Genomic DNA, 22,899 nt, shown 5'->3' on the forward strand with positions numbered 1-22,899 from the left:
GAAAGGGATCTAATTCCTAACTCTGAGAATATCAGATTCCAGATTTGATAACTCCTAAACATGAATAATACCGCTATGATTAGTACAAAACACACAAATGAGAAAAAGAAACCAAATAACACTTGTAATGATGACGAAGAAAATTGTTCTGCTTCAGAAAAGCCACAATTCTTCATCTGCAAGAACTGTGTGTTCCATCCAGCCTTTTCACATAAACAGTTGGCTTGTCACTCCTTAGAAGAAGAAACTGGGTACAGGAAGATCAGAAGAAAAGTAAGTTTTGAGTTATGAGTCCATGAGAAAGGTGGGTAAGATTCATAATAATCTATGACCCCTACTTTCTCAGACAATTAGACTTTTAAAGGAGGGGGCTCTTCTAAGCAAACCATCCTTCCTGTCTACTCTGCCCTCATTCCACAGCTCACAGGAGGAAAGCAGAGGGAGAGAGGCTGCCATGAATCACCATCAAGTTAGATAAACCAGACAAGGCTTGCTTTCAGAAACCTATTTCTCTCCATGAACACATGTAGCATCTATGCTGAAATGACTTTAAGGTAATTCTCTAATGGGGAAGAAAAAACCCCAAAACATTAATAACGGCAAATTTCCATCAATACTACACTGGGTATTAGTAAAAAGGTGGATTGGATAGTGTTCATTTTTAATTTATAGACTCTACTTGTACATTCAGTACAAAAGAGCATTGCAAGTTTATAAAGTCGTTTTTCTGCCACCTGGATAAGTACTGAATTATTTAAAACTCATTTGAAAAACACACACACACCTGACAGTTTTTAAAATACTGTTTGACAACAGCATTTTCAACATCTATAAAAATATGTGCTAGAAAAGCAGATTCTGCACACACTGTCTTTCGTTAGCAAGTCCTAAGATATTTTTACCCACTGGTGTATCACACTTCACAAAATCACTTGAGAGAAAAGGGAGCAATGTGACCCTCTGTTCAGAGTTCAAATCACTTGGTATATATCATCCAGTGAACCTATACCACCCTCAAAGTTAAATTAACTGGTTCATCAAAATCTGCTCAATGTCAGTTACACTGGGAAATTCTCCCTCCAAAGTTACAGGGTCAGGAGTCCTGGATAAACAGATTCTGCAAATGAGTGTTCTCTTGGTAAGAGCTCATCAACTCTGTGACTTTGGATGCAACAGTGATGCAGGAGTTGGAATACATCAGAGGAACTCAAAGACTTAAAAAACTATATATTAAATATTCCTTGGATCACAAAATACCTCTGTTCTCTCTTAGGAAGAAAATTTGGGTTTAAGAATACCATTGCAAAACTTTAATGAAAACACACATAGAGAAACCGGGGGATCTCTCAAACCAGAAAAAGATATCCTCCCTCAAACACAGGTCTTTCCAGAAGTTGAGCTAGCTTCCTCCACACCAATCTTTCCACTCCTTTTCATATCTGCTGTTTCAAGTAATTCTAAATCTCTTACTTAAAACTGTCACAAGCTTGCCTACTTGATTTGTCTTTTCAAAAACAAGATTCCTCAATGATCAATTCTATCATTATTTCCCTTTTTTGGTTTATTAAATTTTGCTTTCATCTTTACTTTTCTCTAACATTTTATTTGTTCCATTCATAGCTTCTTAAAGGGAGGGCTTAAGTTACTTATTTCGTAAACTTTCTTGGCGTATTATAAAAAACACATCATCTAGCCATAGCCTCCAGATTTGATATGGAGTGCTCTCTCTCTGATAATTCATAAAGTTCTTTTTTAAATTTCCTCTTAAATCAGGGAGTTATTTAAATTTCCAAGTGCTTAGGATTATTGGGGTTGTACATTCCTTTGGTTCCTATTTAGTTTTTTAAGTCTTTATTACTACTTTGTGATCAAAGAATATGGCCTATGAAATCTCCCTCTTTCTAGAGCTGTTTGAAGGAGCCCTGGAGGGTTCCTAGACAACCCCCGTCTATCTCACACAGGTACCTTGGTCTCTGTGGGGGATGTCACAGGGTATTTCACCTATTGACCTGCCTTTTCAGTCTTCTGAAGGCTGTTTTCCCTTTTCTCACTTGAAGCCTAGACTTTGCCTTCCAGCTCTGTACTCAGATTTCCAATCTGACTTTTCTTTCCGACCCACCCCACACTTCTAGAGATGCAGCAATAACTCGGCTATTCACACTTTGCCTTTTGTCTTTACTTGGGCCAGCCACCCCACACTTGACTCTACAAACACACATTTACTGAGTAACTATGATGTGCTGGGCATCATCTCACACACTGAGGATAAGCTGTGGATGGGACAGACAGATGATATTCTTGCCCTCCTAGAATTTACAGGAAACCAGTAAGTTAAGATTGATGACAGTATGAAGATACTCATGAAAATGAGCTACTCTACATTTATATCTTCATAACTCCTTTTCTCTACTATAAATAATGCATGCTCAGTATGGAGAATTTAGGCAAAAAAAAGATAAAGGAAAAAACTGAAATCATATTATACATAATACATTGCATTCCATTTTCTATCTTTATCTCGAGGATTTTCAAGTATAATTCTAACATTTCCAATCTTTAATTCCATCAAAATAACCTCTGAATGTATCATTTTAATGGCTGTATAATATTCTATTGCATCATGATTTATTAAATTATTTACCTGCTGTTGGGCATTTAGGTGGTTTCCAATTTTCCAATACTTCATCACAATAAGTATACTTATGTTGATCTTTTTCTGTATTCCTGGTTATTTATAATTTGGGAAGGCTCCTAGATGGACAGTTATGAAATTAAAAGGTATAAACTTTTTACAGCTCTTTATACAGACCATCAGATTACTTTTCAGGAAGTTTGTACCAATATAGCATCCCATCAGAAGTTTATGTATACTTCCATTTCACCAAATCCTCAACAACAGTGATAGTTTTTAAATCTTATTAATGAGTAAAATAGGTTATTATTTTAATTTGTCTTTATTTGGTTAACAATGTTCATGACATACAATTATTAGCACTGATGTTTTTTCTGTCAACTGTCTGTAGATGAACTTTTTCAATTTGTCTGTACTTTTCTTACAGTATTATTCATCGCAAAAAAGTGACCCCCTTTTTCCTAATTTATACTTTTTATTTTGCCACATAACCTAGTAGGATCTGGAAAAAAATGTGTTGCTTTGACTTCATTTGACATTATGTTCATTGCTTCTCTGCTTAGAAATCTACTCCCGGGGCACCTGGGTGGCTCAGTCTTTAAGCATCTGCCTTCATCTCGGGTCATGATCCCAGGGTCCTGGGATGGAGTACTCCTTTGGGCTCCCTGCTCAGTGGGAAGCCTGCTTTCCTTCTCCCACTCCCCCTGCTCATGTTCCTGTTCTCGCTGTCCCTCTCACTGTCAAATAAATAAATAAAATCTTAAAAAAAAAAAATTCCTCCCAACTCAAAACCTGAAACTCTTCCTTCCCATATTCTTAGACATTTTTTTACATGTTTTTCAAAATATTCTAAACATAATCTATAAGAAATTTGTTTTGAAGTAGAGTGAAGTAAAGCTCTAATTTTGGTTTCTTCTAAGTAGTTAATTCTTCAAGGACCATTTGCTCAATAACTCTATTTTCCCTACTGATTTTTGATGGTATCTTTACTATGTTTGTGATCTATTTGGTCCCAAAAAGATGTAGGGGGAAAAAAAAGTGTGTCTTAGAATAAAGGAACTATGCTGACATAAATAATAGAGGAGACATATATTGCTAGAGATAAAATTTGTTTATTTGACCTGTGGGTTATAAATGACTACAAAATTAAAACACTCTCCTCTCAAATACAGAGGGGAACAATGTCCATTTAAAGAGAGATAAATCAGAATGAAATTAGTTTATCTCTCACATAAGCTAATGAGAAGTCAACTTTAAAATGGAAGGAGGCCGCAGCCTATTCTCAGCTGGTTATCACAGAATAATTGATGCACTAATGATTTCAATTCATAGCGCCGACTGTCTTCATTTTGCATAATTTGAACCGAACCTGAAAGTAAATGGAACAGTCCTCTTGCCTATTTAACTCCCATGACTTTTAACTAAAAATCACTTAAGACCGCAGAAGAGGAAGGAGGAAATTAGCAAATGTAAAGAACTTTCTATTTGAAAACATTCCTTCCTATACTGAAACAGGGAAGAGTTCAGTAAACACATCAGAAATCTCCAGACATGTGATTTATCAGCTTATTAGTTGAGAGTGAATACTTAATTGTATAACATTTATCTCCAATAGTGACTCCTGAAAAAAAAAAAAAAATTCCAAACAGGCCAAAGTGCATTCTAAATACTCCAAAGGGAAATAGCTATGCTTCACAGAGTTCATTATTTTTTTAATGAAAAAAAAAAAAAAAAAAAAAACTAGTAAAATGAAAATCAAGTTGAAATAATTGCTACATCTGGTAATTAACTTCTGAGATTAAAAAACACCCTTTTTCGATAAGACATATATTATACAGAGCTCTTCCATTTAATAAGATGCACACAGTGATATCACCTTTGAGCACAGAATATATAACTTTTCAATTGTTAAAAGTACCCCAGCATCATTACCGGAGACATCCAAGACCATGAACCCACGTCTTGCACCTGTCACTAAGTCACCAGAGCTGATCATTAGCAAGCCTAGTTAGTTAAGATTAGGTAGGTGTCACCAAGTGCACACCCACAATTACATCACAGCATGATGGCCAATTAGTTTCAGCCTAGGTAGGGAGCCCTATTCCAGACAACTCTATGTCAACTAGAAAACCAGCTGCTTCCTTATTTCTACCTACTGCTCTTCTCTGTTATTCTGAGCCAGACAATTGGGTAAAGCAGGCCCCAAACAAGGTCTGACTAATTTACAGACAGCAGGCAACTTCTATGCTGGTGAGCTCTGTTTGGGATGGAAATTTCTCATACTCCCCTCTATGATGACATATACATTTTAAAATGGAAGCACAGCAAGACTGTCCAATTACAGAAAACAATATGGGTTCACACACCTAAATTAAAACTTGCTTAGAAATCATGTTAGTGGCCAGCTGAACACTGCTTCTGAATCACATGAGGGCAAATGAAAGGAAGTTAATGCTTATATACACAGACATTGAGAAATAATATTTTACAACTCTTCATTAAAAATTAAAAAATAAATAAATCAGAACTATCACCACCAAGAGGAGCTGCTACAGACTGAATTTTGCCCCCACTCAAATTCATATGTGGAAACCCTAAATCTCCACGTGATAGTATTTGGAGATAAGGCCTTTCAGAGGTAGTTTGAATGAGGTCATGAGGGTGGGGCCCTTATGCTGGCATTACTGCCCTTAGAAGATTAAATTTGTGTCCCTCTCTTGTGAGGGACACAATCTCTCCCTATCATGTGAGGACTCAGTGGGAAGGTAGCCATCCACCGGCCAGGAAGAGATTCTTTACCAGAAACCGGCCATGCTAGCATCTTGATCTTGGATGTCTAGCCTCTAGAACTGTAAGAATATAAATTTCTGTTATTTACACCCCTGTCTATGGTGTTTTGTCATGGCAGCTTACACTGACCCAGGGATCTAAGCAGATACGAAGACTTAATGTTATATGGCATCCCAGATGAGATTCTGGAATGCAAAAAGGACCTTAGGAGAGTATGAATAAAGTACGGACTTTGGTTAATAATGTGTCAATACTAGCTTGTTAATTGTAAGACATGCACCATACTGATGTTAAGATGTCAAAATTAGGAGAAAATGGGTGTGGATTTTATGGGAACTTCCTATAGAGCTTCACAATTTTTCTGCAAATCTAAAGCCATTCTAAAAAAAATATTTAAAATACATAAATAAATAAAACCTGTCTTCAGTCTTTCCCCAAATACCCCATCGTATCATTTATTTTTGTTGTAAAAAACTTTCGGTTCTTAGCTACTGTTTAGAAAATATCTCTATCCATTAACATCAGCAAGAAAGAAATTCTCCATAAACACTGAGGCGCTTGGGTGGCTCAGTCAGTTAAATGTCCAACTCTTGATTTCGGCTCAGGTCATGATCTTGGGGTCATGCGATGGAGCACCCAGTCAGGCTCTGAGCTCAGCATGGAGTCTTCTTGAGATTCTCTCTCCCTTTACCTCTGCTCCACCCCCCAGCTCTTGCTCTCTAAAGAAACAAAGTCTTAAAAAAATAAAAAAACAAAAATAAACCACTGTCTCTGTTATTATTTATATGTTATATGTTATTATTTATAGAACATAAGATTGTACTGGGTACTTAAGGTCTCTTAGTATATAATCTAATAAGAACCACATGATATGTAATATCACACAGCTTCTTGAAAACAATGTAAGAGACACAGACAAATCACACACAACAAAACACAACTTACTGAAAAGGAAATGACAAGTTTCCCTAGTTCCCTAATTAAAAAAAAAAAAAAACTGTTGTAAATAACAGCAATGGAATAATTTGTTATATCAAATTAAAAAAGAAAAAAACGGAGAGAAAATTCAGGCTGGCCAGCAAATGGGCCCCTTCGTATGCGGTCAGCGGACTATGAAGCAGAACAAACTTAACAGAAAGCAAGTTGGCAATATGTACAAAGAGCCATGAAAATAATTCAAACCCTGAGCTCACTGATTCTATTTCTGGGAATCGACTCCGAGGACGTCTTCAGGCCTGGGAGCCAAGACTTGCAAATGATGCGCTGACAGACATCCTCACTTGTAATTTGAACGATTAGGTAGTAAAATTAGTATGTAAAATTAGTGAATGAGAAAATAAACTCAAGGACCCACAACAGGAATCCTGACATAGCCATTCAAACTGAGGCTTTGGAAGAAACAGTGCTTACAAGACAGGAAGAAGTAGGGAAAAACCTGTGTATGAGGGCGGCGGTGTGTGATAGAATGGATGCCAAGAGGAGTTTTCTCCGGGTGGGGGACCGTGGGCAATCAGTTTTCTTCAGCAAACAATGACATATTTTCAACTTTTCTACAATGATTATGCAGACAATCAGAAGATTAGCAACTGAGAAATTACGTTACAATTCCATTTAGCTGCTGCTTTTTGTTCAGTCCAGTTATTTATGCAATTAACCAATTTTTAAAAGAAAGTGTTACACAGATCTCTTAGAAAAGAATAACTGAAGAAAACTCAGCAGTCAGACGAAACTGACTTTTCTGCATTCCCCGGGGCCTCCTATGCAGCTTGAAGTTCACTCTGTCCAACTGGTCCAGGGCAGGGCTGGTTCTCCCTGCTGTCCACAGCCTAGACTCCAGAGCGGGACAGATGATTCATACACCCCCTTTCCCTCAAAGAGCTCTAATTCTAATGGCAGAGAAAGTTCCCTGCCTCAAAATTTCTCAGTCTCTTCTCATAAAATCTAACTCCTGGGAATCGATGCTTTGCTTAAGTATTGCGCTCACCTTGAGTTCTGTTCAAATATAAGCCCTCCTGGGAGACAGACAAATTAACTGACTCTTTTACATGATTCATAGAACTTTCCTTTATGGGAGCCTGTAAAGAGGGGAGGGAGGAGTATATAAATGGACATCTGAGGAATGCAGAAGAAAAACTTCCCCTACTTCAGAAAACTCTGCTCAGGACAGTCCTGGAATGTTGATTCAAACTGCTCTCCTTAATAGTCTGTGAAAACATGTTTCCATGAAATAAAACAGAAGGAGAGTACTAATGCTATAAACATTCGTCATCCAAGCTTATTGGAAAAATTCAACAGCCTGGTAGATACAAGCAAAAGATGTAAGTATATATTATCAACAGAACACCAACCCATCAGAAAATGGTCATCCCAGACAATGAATAAACAGATTTGTGCATGCACACATGTACCCCTACACACATAAACACAAACACACATGAAACAACTTTTGCTACATTATAAGTTTATATAAGATAATGTTTTAAATAATGATACCAAAGGCAGGTCAACTGCAGACAAAAACGATATAAGAAATTGGCGTAAGTTCTTGAAAAACAACTTAACCTACCCTTGAAAAACACGAATCCCTCTCTCCTCTCAATGAGCTGCAAACGCTGCCTGAACCCTAAAGGGACCACAGTTCCTCCTCAGGCGCATCCATCAGGCCATTTTTTGAAGGTGCTTTCTCTCCCCAGCACAATTAATTTGGGTATCGCTGGAATTACTTATTTGTCCTTTGCTTGTTTATATACAACCCACCCAATGTATATTTTGACCCTGTAGCCATTTGGGTTTTCTTTTATTTTCTACTAAGCTCTTGGAAATATTTCCACATTAGAACAGTTTAGAGAGGAATGTTATGCTTTCATTTAGGAAAAAGTGTTAACTCTTCTACCTCATTTTCTGCTTTGCTCTAAAGAACCCCTTCTTCAATTATCAAAGGATTTTATTAAGAATGTTGTTTGTCACTGAACAAACATGACTAGCACGTTTGGTTTAGGTGAACTCTACATCTGTTAGCCCATATTTCCATATACAGAGAGCTATCCTGAGAGCTGGCACAGCCTTTACTAAGCCTCATGAACAACAGTATTTGTTCTAATGAAAGACAATAAATTAATAGAAATCTGTGGTCACAGTCTGTTCTTCTCATTGCCACCAACGTCCCAGCAGTTTATTACCACTGAGGACAATGAATGACACTGTTCCTGAACATACATATTTCGCTCTGGTTTAAGCAACTAGTAGCTGCTTTGAAGCAGTACCTCTTGAAATTTGTATATGGTCCCACAATAAAAATATGTTTTAGATTTGACCCGGCTCACATACACATATAGCTAAAGTTCCTTGAGATGATATCTACCCTTACTGTATTCAACACTAGTATCTCTAGTAATCCCCCCACCCCCACTTCCTTCTTTTCTTTCTGAATATCAGCTGCGACCAGCTACACTGATTTCAGGATCTCAGAATGCGCAGTAGACAAGCACTGCTTTAAAGCCCGGTTATTGCTGGCCAAGGCTGCTGACTCAGGGCAGCACGGCATCTGGGTGTGGATTTGCCCCACACCTCTGCCCTTTGCTTCCCCTCCAACCTCTGCCACCCCCCCAAATACCATCTTCTGTACTCCCTGCTCTTCATTCTATTTTTCCCCTTTTCATCCAACTCATCGTTGTCATGACAACTTCCGCAGAGCGCATCTACCCAAATGCAGTGGCATAGCACATGCATTTCCTTTGACTCACATTCAGGAATTTAGAAAGAGCACAGAAGGGTGAACAGTTTCTGCTTTAGAACATCGAGGTCAGGTGGATTCATGGCTGTCTCTAAAGGCCATCCACTCCCATGGCACATGCCATTTCCTCGTGATGGAATCAGGGGAGTTCGACTTCCTATATGGACCCCAAGACCAAGGAGTTCAGCTCACCAGGCAAGAAATGTGTTGCCGCAGAAGTGAGGAGGCCCTTTTTGCAGCCATCTACTGATTACATTAGGTCACAAATCCATCCAGTTCTGGGGGAGGTAAATTGGACCCCACCTCAGGATGGCAGAGCAGCAAGTTCTAGAAGAACATGGGACAGGAGGTGGTGTCATAGTCATGTTCCAAACAGTTCTTCCCAACCTCACTCCTCATTCCCACGCAATGAAACAACAGTCTACCATGGAGGCAGACCCCCATGGGCGTCAACTGGCACTTCAAATTCAAACGTAATCCAGCCCAGCTGACCACTGGCCTCTTCCTTTGTGTTCCCTATCTCAGTACTGCTGGGGGAAAAACAAAACAAAACAAAACAAAACAAAAAAACCCTGTGTTGTGTTTTAGACAAACATGCCAGAAGCGACTTCCCACAAAACGTAAGCAGATGGAAGAAGAGAACTCAATGCAGCAAGGACGTTCCATGCACTCTAAAAAATTCTGTCCCACAGGGAACACAGGAAGATTTTATAGCCCGTCTCTGGGATAAGAGGGACAAGGAGCCATCATTCTTGGAACAAAGAGTTCATGGCTCATGCTGACAGTTGTTACTGAGCAGTTTCAGTGGTTAGGTGTATTTTCACACACCCCACAGTGTCCCTCCCTCTCCCATCCCTGACAGCATGAAGCTCCCCTGGAAAGGATTCTCCTTGTCCAGGTTCTACATCACCATCTTTCCTCATAGAGCTACAAAACCTTCGTGTGACTAGAGAGGCAGCATGAGAGCTTAGAGCAGCAGTTCTCAAAGTGTGTTCCATAGACCCTTAGCCTTTAAGAAAGTACCACTTGCCAAGTACTGATATGGTACAAAGAATATCGACAGTTATCTGAAAAGGCTATTCAAATGCTCTCTCCTAATCTTTCCAAGCATACATCTGTGTGAGGTCAAATTCTCTTTCAGCAAAATGATGTAGCTCAGCAGATTAACTGGAGAAGCAAATATAGAAGTCAGATTTTTTTTCTATTAAGCTAACCAGCAGTGAGTTTTGCGAAAACTTCTATTGCCATTCATCTCCCTTTTTGTGGTGTAGAAAATATACTTATTTTTCATAAAAAATATTATTTATGGGAATACCTATTGGATTAGACTTACTATTATTATTTTAAATGAATTATCGTTAGTAAATGAGGTTATGATTTTAAGTGTATTATGAATATTAAAATAGTGTCAGGATTTTTTTTTTAAAGATTTTATTTATTTGACAGAGATCACAAGTAGGCAAAGAGGCAGGCAGAGAGAAAGGAAGGGAAGCAGGCTCCCTGCTGAGCAGAGAGCCCGATGCGGGGCTCGATCCCAGGACCCTCGGATCATGACCTGAGCCGAAGGCAGAGGCTTAACCCACTGAGCCACCCAGGCGTCCCAATCAGTTTTAATTTCCAGTATGATCAAAATTGATAGATATAATCCACATAAACCAAAGCCCTTTGGGGTCATCAATAATTTTTAAGACCCTAAGTTGGTCTAATAACCAAAAAGTTTAAGAACCACTGGTTTAGAGGTGGAATTCATAGACCTGATTGCTGAAGCTTAACTTCATTGACTATCCTATCCCATTTAGTAGCTGGTATTTGACTAACTTCAGAAAGATATTTTAAAAGAATGTTTATGCCTCAGCTTCCTCATCTCCTGAGAGAATTACTCCTCCCTCACAAAGTAGGTGTAATGAAGACACAGAGCTTACAATGGCACTTGGCCAACAGGAAGTCCCCCATACAGGAAAGTCATTATTATTATCCCCCAAAGGCCATCAAATTGGCCTCAGCAACCTCTCCCCCATGTGTTCCCTCTCAGACCCTGCACTAGTTCCGGTCTCTGGTTTCTTCTCTAGTTTAGGTCAACATTCACATAGACTCCAACCACTAAATCGAAAGACAATTCCTGGTCTTCTTTCCTAAGCCACAGGTCAGTTCATGGCTGTACCTCATTAGAAACTAAAGCCGTATGTGCTATGGTGAGTGCTGTGAAGTGTGTGAACCTGGCGATTCACAGACCTGTACCCCTGGGGCTAATAATACATTATATGTTTATTAAAAAAAATTTAAAAATTAAAAAAAAAAGAAAGAAATTAAAGCCATCTCTCAGCAAGCAAGGTTGGAATCCATGAAACTGCCGCCCAGTTTGCCATCCTAACTCTGGAGCCGGGTGTTCATAGAATGTACCTTGAAGGACACTTGTTCTGTAGAGACTGTTTCATGCGAGTGCTAAACAAACAGATGCCGTTGTCGAATAAGCTGGGAAAACTAACTGGTTACCCTGATTTCTTTATTTCTGAAGTAATTTCCCAAACCTTTCAAAAGGTGTTCATGTGCCGAGTGGCCAACGGACTGGAGCACAGAAACTACACATGTGCTGTGTTTGCTGACTGGGGAATCTTGTTGCAGGAGTGTCTCAGGAACTAGTGTACCAAAGGACACATGCAGGAAACACTGCTAGCCTTAACTCTCAGTGTATGGGGGCAGATTCTTTGCTGTTTCCTAAACTTACCATGCTTCCTGGTTTTTGTTCTTTCTATTCCCATGGCATCTCCCAACACTCGATGCACATACCCTCCCCTCTGCAAAGCCTCCTGATTTCTCAAATCAGAGTTAATTACCCCCTTTTTTGTTCCTCTGATTTTATCAAACTAAAATTTCTGCCTTCTGCTTTGTTTCAGTTAGTTGTTGGTGTTTCTTTCGCTAAATTGTGAAGTTGTGGGGGGAGGGGTAGCAAGGCACAGACATGGATTCAGGTCACTATTTAACAAGAACCCCAGGGGCGCCTGGGTGGCTCAGTGGGTTAAGCCTTTGCCTTCATCTCAGGTCATGATCTCAGGATCCTGGGACCGAGCCCCATATTGGGCTCTCTGCTCAGTGGCTCAGGATCCTGGGACCGAGCCCCATATTGGGCTCTCTGCTCAGTGGGGAGCCTGCTTCCCCCCATCTCTCTGCCTGCCTCTCTGCCTACTTGTGATCTCTCTCTCTCCACCAAATAAGTAAATAAAATCTTTTTTAAAAAAATAAAAAATTAAAAAATTAAAAAAATAACAAGAACCCCAACAGCAAAGGCACAAGAAAAACTAACATTCTGTTTTCACTCAAGATTTAATTCAAAGTTGCTCAAGTTACTCCCTCCTTACAGTTGAATGAGATATCAAGTTCTAACAATGAGCTATTGGTCCGCCCTATCAACTGAAAAAAGCAGTAAAATTAAAACATTTGACAGGTGTCATAAAGGAATCCATCAGAACATTTCAGACCAAAAGCAAACACAGAAACTACATGTCCCTTCAATGATTATATTAGGGTTCTCCAGAGAAACACCCCAATAGTATGGATGGATATATAACATATTTAGTTATTCTATATATAATTTATGTATTCATATTTACATGTAATTTATATATAAATTTATTATAAGGAGTTGGCTCACATGATTATGGAAGCTTAGAAGTCCTGCGATCTGCCATTTGCAGGTTGGAGATGCAAGAAAGCCAATGGTGTAAATTCCAATCTGAGTCTGAAGGTCTGAGAACCAGGGACCCAATGGTGTAAGTCCCAGTGCAAGGGCAAGAGAAGGCAGATGTCTCAGATAGGCAGACAGAAAGAAAAGAGTTCAACTTCCCTCCACCTTTTTGTTCTATCCCGTTCCTCCATGGACCAGATGATGTCCGCCCACAATGAACTTAAGTTCATTCAACCATAAATATTTACTTAATTTGACTATGTGTCAAGGAGATAAGGAAGATACAAAGATGAGTCAGAAAAAGTGCTTAGTCTCAAGAAGCTCCTAGCCTAGAGAAGAAGGAAAAGAAAAGGACAAATTATAATGAAGAAAGTGCTTATGGTACAGAAATCTACAAACTCTATTGGAACAAAAATAAAGAATTAACCCGCCTGGAGGAATCCAGGAAAGCAGCACAGAACAGGTCATTATCTGATTTAGGTTTTGAAGGGCAACCAGGAATTCACAAGGAGAAAAGAATAAAGGGTATGCCAAAGAATAGGAAAGGAGATGTACTCCCAGAGGCTCAGACACACGCGGCCGGTATTTTGAGTTTGAATCTTCATCACCTTCTCTACCCATCTTTGATAATGACTTTGACAATGACAAATAATGACTCCATGAAATAGATCCATGTCTGAATCAAAGTTAAAGACTCTGAAATGGGGTGATTATGCTGTATTATCAGGGTCAGTCCTAAATGCAATCCCAAGTGTCTTTATATGAGGGAGGCAGAGGGAAATCTGACACAGGTAGAAGAGGAGAAGGCATTGTGATTCTGGCAGCTTTGGGGGGATGTGCCCATAAGCCAAGGAATGTGAGAAGCTACCAGAAGCTGAAAGAAGTAAGGAATGGATTTCTTCCTGAGCTCCAGAGAAAGTATAGCCCTGCTAACACCATGACTTCAGTTTAGTGTGGACTAAGTTAAGTGGACACTTAGCTCCAGAAGTCATGAAAGCATAAATTTCTGTTATTGTAAGTCACCACATTTGTGGAAATCTGTTACAGCAGCAATAAGAGACTAATTCAGATGTTGCCTGCTATCTGTCTCGAGTATCACTTCCTGACATCCAGGGAGGACTCTGGAATAATCTCACTATTTTCATCTCTACCCTATCTCCTGTAACTACCCTGGGTGGCATCACTCCCCAGCTAGACAATCCACCCAACACCTCAACCTTACCACCTCACCTGTTAAGCTCTTTGACTCTAATAAGCCACCATTCCTCCAGTTTCATACCTACACAGACATGCTCACCAGTAAAAACTCCAACATCCTGTCTTCTGACTACCAATTCCTATTCTCAAAGCTCTCTCCAGTTCCAAACTTGACAAAAACTCCTATGCCTTAACCCTTCCATTTGCCTACCATGTATAGGCCTCTCCAGTTCCTTTCCCTTCCCCAGAGGTATCGCTAGGACAACCTTTTCAACAGAACCCACAGGGGAATTTGCCAAGAAGCTCTGAGAGCAGCAGGCCTCTCACTTGCCAGGGATCTGGCAAAAGGGAAGCTGAGTTGAACCTACATTTAGTTTGGATTCAGTGGGGTTTATTACACGGTTCATGGTCTATTTCAGGGCAGAGGAATGGCTTCAGGAAATCCACTTAATGCCCACTCTGCATCTTTAATCTGAACTGTAACAGAAGGCAGAGGGGCAGAAGTTTCACATAACTCTCAATTGTCCTGGCGCAGAGAGCACTGGCAATATAGTCATCATGCCAGTGTCAGAGTCCAGCGTCTAGAAAGTTCTCCCCATCGCCAAGCAAGGAAAACTATAAATGGGGGAATTCAGTTCCCTCTAACACACAGTGAAAAGAGCCATGAAACAGAAGCTCTCTTCTGCCAGGAATCTACTCGGTAACACAGTGTATGCAATCACAAATGAGCCACCCATTTTCTGTTTCTCTTTTGAGAATCATGCAAAATCAACTTTATCAGAATTCCTGTGTTTGTAGCTCTCAAAAATATTTTCAAATCATATCAAAAGCTATAAACAGAAGGGATAAATAGGCTTTTAGAGTTCTGGTAATCCAATTAATGAAAAGCACTAATATTTACATTTCTTGTTGATTTGGCACAAAGTATTAGTATCAATGAGGAAAATGTGAATTTCCTACCATGCCACTAAAGATCAGTGACAACACCCAAATCATTCAAAGTACACTAGATATTGATCACCGCACAAGTAATCTTGAAAAGCCCTGAAAGTTTACAGTGTGTATGAAAAAACACTTTGATGGAGATGTTCTCCAAATCAGAAAACAAAGCTAAAAATTTACATAAGCTGTAAAAGAAGTTCTCCTAAACTTCCAATAGAAAATTAATTTTGATATACCATGTTATTCTCTCTACAGAAATGCTACCCCAAATTACTGTCAGATGAAGAGATCAAAAGCACTCAGCCAAACCTGGGGGGGGGGGCGATAAATTAAAGGCATGCCAGGGAGTTAACAGAATATTACTTAATGGATTTGTTTAATGTTTATAGTATTTGTTAGCTCTTTAAAATTGCAAATTGTTGTGCTTTGTATTGTCATTTAAAAGTGTTACTTTTGTTTTCAATTTTGTTTTCTTTTTTCCTTAAAAAGAACCCACAAAACTGAATAGCTTCAAGCCTTCCAAACACAGATCTCCCCTTGACAGAACACTGTTCTTCCTCAGTCCCTTGCCTTTGGGTTTTAACCTCTAACCCTGGACTGACCCCACCTAATAAGTGTAGAAGGAATGATAGAATCAGAAAATCATTCTTCATGGCTCCCTCTGAAACAACCAGTTCAGACAAGGGCCATCACTGGCAAATACTGAACCAAAAGGCAGCAGGTTATTAACAAACTATCTGCATGATGTCCAATTACCACTCCCAGATGGTTTTTCAAGTGCAAAGGGATAGATGTAGCCTTACAATGGACACTATCCTAATGGATTAAACTTAGAATCCCTAACAGAGGGACAATCCGGCATTATGTCCTTCCTGTCATGATGTAATATGGTTATTATGTACCCTGATGGTATCACCCCATGAAGTATTCTCGCCAACAACCCAGTTTAATCTGGATGTACCTAACCTTTGTACCTAACTTCCAGTTTACACAAATGTGGGGGCTAAAGGAAGGAGCTAAGTAACCCTACAAGTAAACAAGAAATCGAGAAGTTGGAACATTCTACAAAACCTGGTCTCTTCACAACTTTTCCATGAGTTATTTCTCAATGTCATAGGAAAATAAAAAGGTAGGAGGGCTGCCTTTAAAAGGGAACAAAAAAATACAATCAAATGCATGAACTTTAACCATATCTTAGTCCTCTTATGCCTCTACCCACCTCCCCCCAAAAAACTCAACAGTTACAAAAGACATTTGGAAAATGGGGAATTTTAAATTTAAACTAATTACTAAACAACACTGGGGAATTCCCGTTAATTTTCTTCAATACGACAACAGTAATGTGTTTCTATAAAGCCATGTGTTTTTAGGAGATACACGCTGGAAGTTTTTTTTTTTTTTTTTTTTTAAAGATTTTATTTATTTATTTGACAGAGAGAAATCACAAGTAGACGGAGAGGCAGGCAGAGAGAGAGGAAGGGAAGCAGGCTCCCTGCTGAGCAGAGAGCCCGATGCGGGACTCGATCCCAGGACCCTGAGATCATGACCTGAGCCGAAGGCAGCGGCTTAACCCACTGAGCCACCCAGGCGCCCCACGCTGGAAGTTTTTAGGGGTGAAGTTACTCTGATGTGTGCAACTTACTTTCAAATGGTCCAGCACCTTCTCTTTACTTTGTAAATTTTTACAATTAAAAAAACTGGAATAAGTAAAAAAGGTATTAAATCTATTTTTCTCTCATTTGGTCAATCTAACCAAGAAGTTTTTCCGTAGAGTCAGAGTAATTCCTCTCATCAAATATTAGCAGTGAAGCAGTATCAAAGCCTAGGGGCTAATGTTTTCAGAACTGTTGTATTATACAAAAGAATCTCTTAGGGTCCAAATGCAGTCATGGCCCGCTTAATTTTGTGTTTATGAGTAGCCCAAGGGAATTTTTAAACTGCTAACTGCCATTCTGGGTGGAAAAGTCAAGCAGGATCAAGGGCCAGGGGAGAGACAGAACTGAAGCAAACGGTTTGACTTATTTTATTGATTTTAGGAAGAAAAAGAAATAAGATTCATTTCAGAGACACTACACACTTCCAGGGATTCATCTCATAATAAAAATGATGAGAGAAGTACTTTATAATTTATAAACGCCCTCATATAGATTACCTCGTGGACTCCTCAAAACTGACTTAGGAAACAGAGAAAGCAAGTAACATTCCCAATGGACAGAGGAGGAAATTGAGGCTCAGAGAAGCTGCAGGATTCCCCGGAGGTCCCACGGCTACCATGTCGGCCCAGATCTTTCACACATGACCACTGTCCTCGAGTACAGTCACTGTGGGGCTGTCTCACAGTGTGCAGTGTTCATTTCCCTGAGCTTCAGTTTGGGACTAAAGAGCCTTGGGCTCATCTGAGAAACTGCAGAGGTTAGAAGTAACACTTGGCATCAGACCCCCTTTCTTCCATCTACAGGAGGGGGAGGGGGTGGGAAGGATCAAGAACCCAGTCTACTAGGAGGCAGCCTCCTGATGGGCCCTGCACACTTCCCTGTTGGGCTGCCTCTGGGGCAGGGACAGGTCTTCAGACATAGTCCCAGAGCAGGGTCCCAGGACAAGCCAGGGAATGGAAGGACCATGTAAGGCACAGCAATCACTGAAAACAAGGGACAAACAAGTACTGTGAAAAGCAAAAGCACCAACAGATGAGTGCGATTACTTCACTGCCCTGGTCAAGTCCAACCCCTCACAGTGCCTAATGGCTGGCTGTTTGGAGTGGCTTCCCTCCACTAGACGCGGTAACTGGGGGAAATTACTAATTCCGTGGCTTTCCTAAAACACAGAGGTCCACCAAATGTTTGCTTGGCAGGTTTTTTTTCTCCCCAGAGGGCAGCTCATTAAGTCTGACAATAAAGCGGGCTTTGTTCTAAAGATTTACAGTGTTTTCCCAGTGCAAATTCTAATTGACAACCACCAGGAGAATAACAATGCAAAGCAAAGAGAGCTCTGGTTTCTTCCATTCTTCCAAGATCCATCTCAAAGAAGCACTCCTCCTCGCTTCTTAGTTTCCTGGACCAGTGTTTAGCTTGGTCTTTATTTAGACACAGGCAGAAGCAGATGCTTGGGTATCAGAAGTTTATCATTCAAAGTAGTCAAATCTTAAAACACCAAAAGATTCATTCTCTCAAACTTCAAAGATAGGAAATTTCATGTAATTCCCAGGCTCAGGATATCAGGTCCCTCCATGCAGAATAAGCATATTACATAAAAATGCAACCATGCCTTTTCCATGGAAGGGGGGGACCCTAAAAAAAAATAAAGTGCATGGTGAGTGAGAGTCTTCAGAAATGGTTGCGTGAGAATATTAAAGGCATGGCTATTCAAACGGACTCATCGTGGAATAAAAGTTCAAGTGTGGAGGGAAGGAGTGATTTCAATATGAATGCTGGTTGCGGTCACAAACAGGAGTCTCCTCTACACAGAGAAGCAAGTCACATCAAGCAAGTCAGGGAACTGTGAGTGACAAGGTATAGAGAGGCCTGTTCAGAGAAGGGACAGACATTACTGGACCCTTTTTCAAAGAAAACTTTGAAGATTTTGTTAGGCTTTCTTCGCAGAACTGTCACAAGGTAACAATACAGTTGCAAATGAGTGGTGTTCAGTGGTCACATCACTGCCTTTTGCAGACCAGCTGCCAATGACTGCCCATGATGGGAAATTAGCATTAGAGAAGGGACTCTCTCTCTCGAGGTTACTGGGCTGAGGCATGGAGGAGGGAGAAAATTCTCAAATAAAGTACAACACCCAACACAGCCACAGGAACCAAAAGCAAAATAAAACTGCTGTCTGAAAGGAAAAATGGCCAAAACTTTAAAAAATTTAAAGGAAAAATAAACAAAGCACCCTCCTTACTTCTTCCTAAATTTCCTCCTTCTCCAAAGAGTACCTATCCAGGTCCCTACAGTAAAAATAAACAAAAACCATGTGCTTCCAGTAGCCTGTACAGACTAAGGGAAGCAAAACTGGTGGGAGGCGGGAGAACAGCACAATTCACCCTCCTCTTTCTAATCAAAAGCAGAGAAAGGAATCAAAGTGGGAAAGCACTCCAGCCAGGAGGCCCAATCCAGGAGTCAGGAGGTCCACACCCTTACTATGCTAGCATCTACCAAGAAGTGTTTTGAAAAGTACCTTGACCTCCAACTCTTCTTGTCCTCATCTGAAAAGGAAAGGATTCATCTAGATCAGTGGCTCCCCCACTGTATTCCTTGGAGCCCTGGGGTTGCCTCTTAAGATAACCACAGCAAGACGGGGGTAAGACGAAGGGAATGGGGTCCAAGCTTGCTCTCAACCCTAAATAGTTCATCATGGATCCATTTTACATATTGAGATTGTGAGTCAAGTCTTCTGTTTAAAGAGTTCTATCACCAAGACACCTCACAACTGAGATGGCTTATAAGTACCAGGTCAACATGTCTTGTAATTTTTTATCTCTATGATTATGTGGTTTCTACGTGCCTCTCTGCATTACTATTATTAGAATTCAGGAACAGACAATCTCATGGATACGGATCCTCCAATCTGTGTATCAGGTTCTCTTGTTCCTACTTAAAGGGTGAGGGCACTGAAGCTCAGACAAGGCAAAGTGACCCAAATACTAGGGCTCGGCAGTTGACAGGATTCAAACTCAGAAACGTTTGACATTGAAACGAGTAGGCTCAGTGCCGTCCTTAAAGAATAAACTTTGCTGTAACAAAACAAAACAAAACAAAAACCGGTTACCTCATTATTATTACAAGTTTTTCTCCCTGGAACATCAGGTTCTTCATTTGTCTTCTCTGGGAGTAAACACTTACCCTGGCGAGAGGAAATGAATAGCCAGAAGTTCTGCCCAACAAGCCAATCTGTTGGGTACAGGAAAGCCCAAAATGTTGGCAAAACCTCCAGGGCAATAATGGTTGTTAAGAACTTTCAAAGCAAACAAAACTCCTAGAAGAGAGTAAAAAGCACACAAATATCAACAATCCAAATATGGCAATAATCCACGTTTACAAAGAAAACTAACTGAAAATGAAAATGATTATTTGACTCTATCCTACTTCTGGTTTTGGAACACCCTTTTCTTTACAAGTCAACCCAACTTTTGGTAGAAAGACAATGTTCAAGGTAATCGTTCTTTTGATGTTTGTTAATGCAGAAGTTTATACTGACTTTCAGGATGCTGGAAAATAGACAACACGTAAAATGGGAATAAAATACCAAAAATGGTACTAAATGCCACTGAACTCTTCATGTCAGAATCATTAATTTTATGCTATGTGATTTTTAACTCCATAAAAAAAAATAGCAGTATTTTTTTTAAATACTTTGAAAATGTGATTTTTCTAACCTCTTTGGAAAGACATGTTGAGGGTAGGGCATGTTTCCTTTCTTCTCCCACAACTGGCACTATGAGGATGTATCTTAAAGGGAACAGGGCCAGATGGCAGGGAAAGTAGAGGGAAGAGTTAGATTTCCTTCTGTTACAGCACTATTTCCCTCCCTCTTCTTCACATTCTAATTCTTAGAACACCTCATTTTGGCCCAGATGGCCATTTCCGTCCTCTGAGATATAGGGAGAGTGACCATCATGGTTCATAAAATACAGTGAACATGCCATCGTAAGGTGTGATACATGGATTTAAGAGTTTATTGAGAGGCAAACGTATGGTTTTGGAGAATTCCTTATCACAGATACGCTACTGGGTCTTTCCACCATGAAGGAGCCCAGTGTGTATTTCTAGAACTACATCTCCTACGAACTACCTTGGAGCAGACCCTGATGCAAACTGTCCAAGAGTGAATGATGCAGCATTAAAACAGAATAGCATGATCTTCTCTCCCCTGCTCCAATCATCCTTCTCTCCAAAACCCAAGCTCTAGCAATCCTTAGCCACTCAGAATTCAGTTCCTCACCAAAGAGGGATGCTCGCTTCCTAAAATGTCAACAGTAATACCTCCCTTACCATCTTCATGCATGCTCCCTTAGCGATCTGTCTGCCTTACCTGAGAAACCTACAGCACAGTTCCTTCTGAAGTCAGGTTCATCCAAAAATTCTGCAAGAGCAAATTCCAAGAACAGGTACAGCACTCCAGTGAGCAAGGAGAATGTGACGATGACATAGGCAAACCATCGACTGCCTAGTCTTCTTTCCAGATGTATTCCTTTCCAGAGCATGGATGCCATGTTGAAATACAAATGCCAGTCGTCTGCGTGGTGAAGAGGAGAAAGCAGTAAGCGCTGCCAGTCTTTTTGCTGGTAACACTTCTCCACGCTAAGGCAGGACTCGAACAGCGGTTTCACAGGATTCAAGAAGAACCAGATGTTGAGAACCAAAGTTGCGAGGGTGACGGGTGGAATATTGCTGATCCCAACATGGAAGATTTGAGAGAGGAGCAGAATAAGTCCAGCGTTAATTCCCCTTGATCTCCGCTGCATAGTTGGATATCAAACCAGTGCTGAGAAAACGCGGTCGGGTTTTAGGAATTGGGAAAGATATATATAGGCAGCCAAACCTGAAACATAAAAACGCACATGAAAATCCGTCAATTAAGACTTAATACACCGATAAGGCATGCTCACCTAAAGATGAGCTTATATTGTATATATCCCACATCCCATCTGAGAGAAACATTTTTTTTTCAGTGTCTTCCAGAGTAACATCAGGATGCTGTCCTTCCTCATTTTACATTCTAAAATAGAAATTTTCTCCCAAATCCCAACGGACCAGTTAATGGATACGTATGCTTTCTCTGACAAATACACCATGGAAAAAAAGAGTTGTCTTCTTATAAACAAATTTGTAACCTTTTAAAAAATCTAGAAAGACAGTGTGTAAATATTTAATAATGATTTCTACTCAGAATGCTGAACAGGATTCTTTACTACCTTAATTTTTTTAAAGAAATATTTAATTTTGATATAGTCAATACATTCCGCCCCAAAGTCTTTTGTTTTTGTTTTTTTTTTTAAGATTTTCTCTTTTATTTGACAGACAGAGATCACAAGTAGGCAGAGAGGCGGGCAGAGAGAGAGGGGGAAGCAGGCTCCCCACTGAGCAGAGAGCCAGATGCAGGGCTTGATCCCAGGAATCACCTGATTTTGAAGGCAGAGGCTTAACCCATTGAGCCACCCAGGCGCCCTTGCCCCAAAGCTTTTAAACTTCCATAGGCAGATTTTAAAATGCAAGGATTTACTATCTTCTACTCCATAATGCCAGTTACCTGCTAGGCTGCTTTATCGTCACAAAAATTTCTGCATTCATTCATTCATTCATTCATTCAAGATTTTTTTATTTTACAGAGAGAGAGAGCAAAGCAGGAGAAGGAGCAGGCAGAGGCAGAGGGAGAAGCAGGCTCTCCACCGAACCAAGAACCCGATGCAGGGCTCAATCCCAGGACTCCGGGATCATGACCTGCGCCAAAGGCAGTTGCTCAACCTACTGAGCCACCCAGGCGCCACAAATTTCTGTTTTTAAAAGTCACTTGCTATGTGCCGAATCCTAGATTGAAACACAGTCACCATGTTTAAGGAACTTATTTCCTGCTAAGAAGTAAGCTAATCATTGCCACACTATGTTCTGAATGCAGTGACAGCAGAAGACCACATCTGAGATACATGGGTCGGCCTGAGGTATGTTAGTCTGTACTGTGGTCTTACAGAATAAAATAGAGTTAGTAACAAGAAAGAGTGCGAAGTTCAGCAGTATTTCTCCACCCTGCGCCCCCTCGCCACTCCCCCCGACCCCAAACCTGGGCTGTCCTTATGACTTGCTCCAGCTGACAGTATGCAGACAAAAGGACACTAGTTCTCAGTGTGGGCCTTGAGATGACCGACAGCCTTCTGCTCTTTCTGGAAATGCTCTCAAGCAACCAAGTGGACACATCTGGACTAGCCTACTAGAT

General features: G+C 40.3%; 1 protein-coding gene across 4 annotated transcripts in view; it reads right to left on the reverse strand.

Moving 5' to 3' along the window:
* The window catches only part of RHBDD1 (rhomboid domain containing 1), a 124,317-nt gene that overhangs the window by 76,328 nt on the left and 25,090 nt on the right, over positions 1-22,899 (reverse strand). For all 4 annotated transcript variants that reach the window (XM_082690167.1, XM_082690168.1, XM_082690166.1 and 1 more), the window contains exons 2-3: positions 21,001-21,510; positions 19,812-19,944 (exon numbers count right to left, since the gene is read on the reverse strand). In XM_082690167.1, coding sequence (XP_082546293.1) covers positions 19,812-19,944; positions 21,001-21,433 — 566 coding nt within the window. In that variant the 5' untranslated portion in view covers positions 21,434-21,510. The remainder of the gene's footprint in view (positions 1-19,811; positions 19,945-21,000; positions 21,511-22,899) is intronic.

The sequence above is a fragment of the Mustela nivalis genome (assembly GCF_964662115.1).
Source record: "Mustela nivalis genome assembly, chromosome: 11".
Taxonomy (NCBI): domain Eukaryota; kingdom Metazoa; phylum Chordata; class Mammalia; order Carnivora; family Mustelidae; genus Mustela; species Mustela nivalis.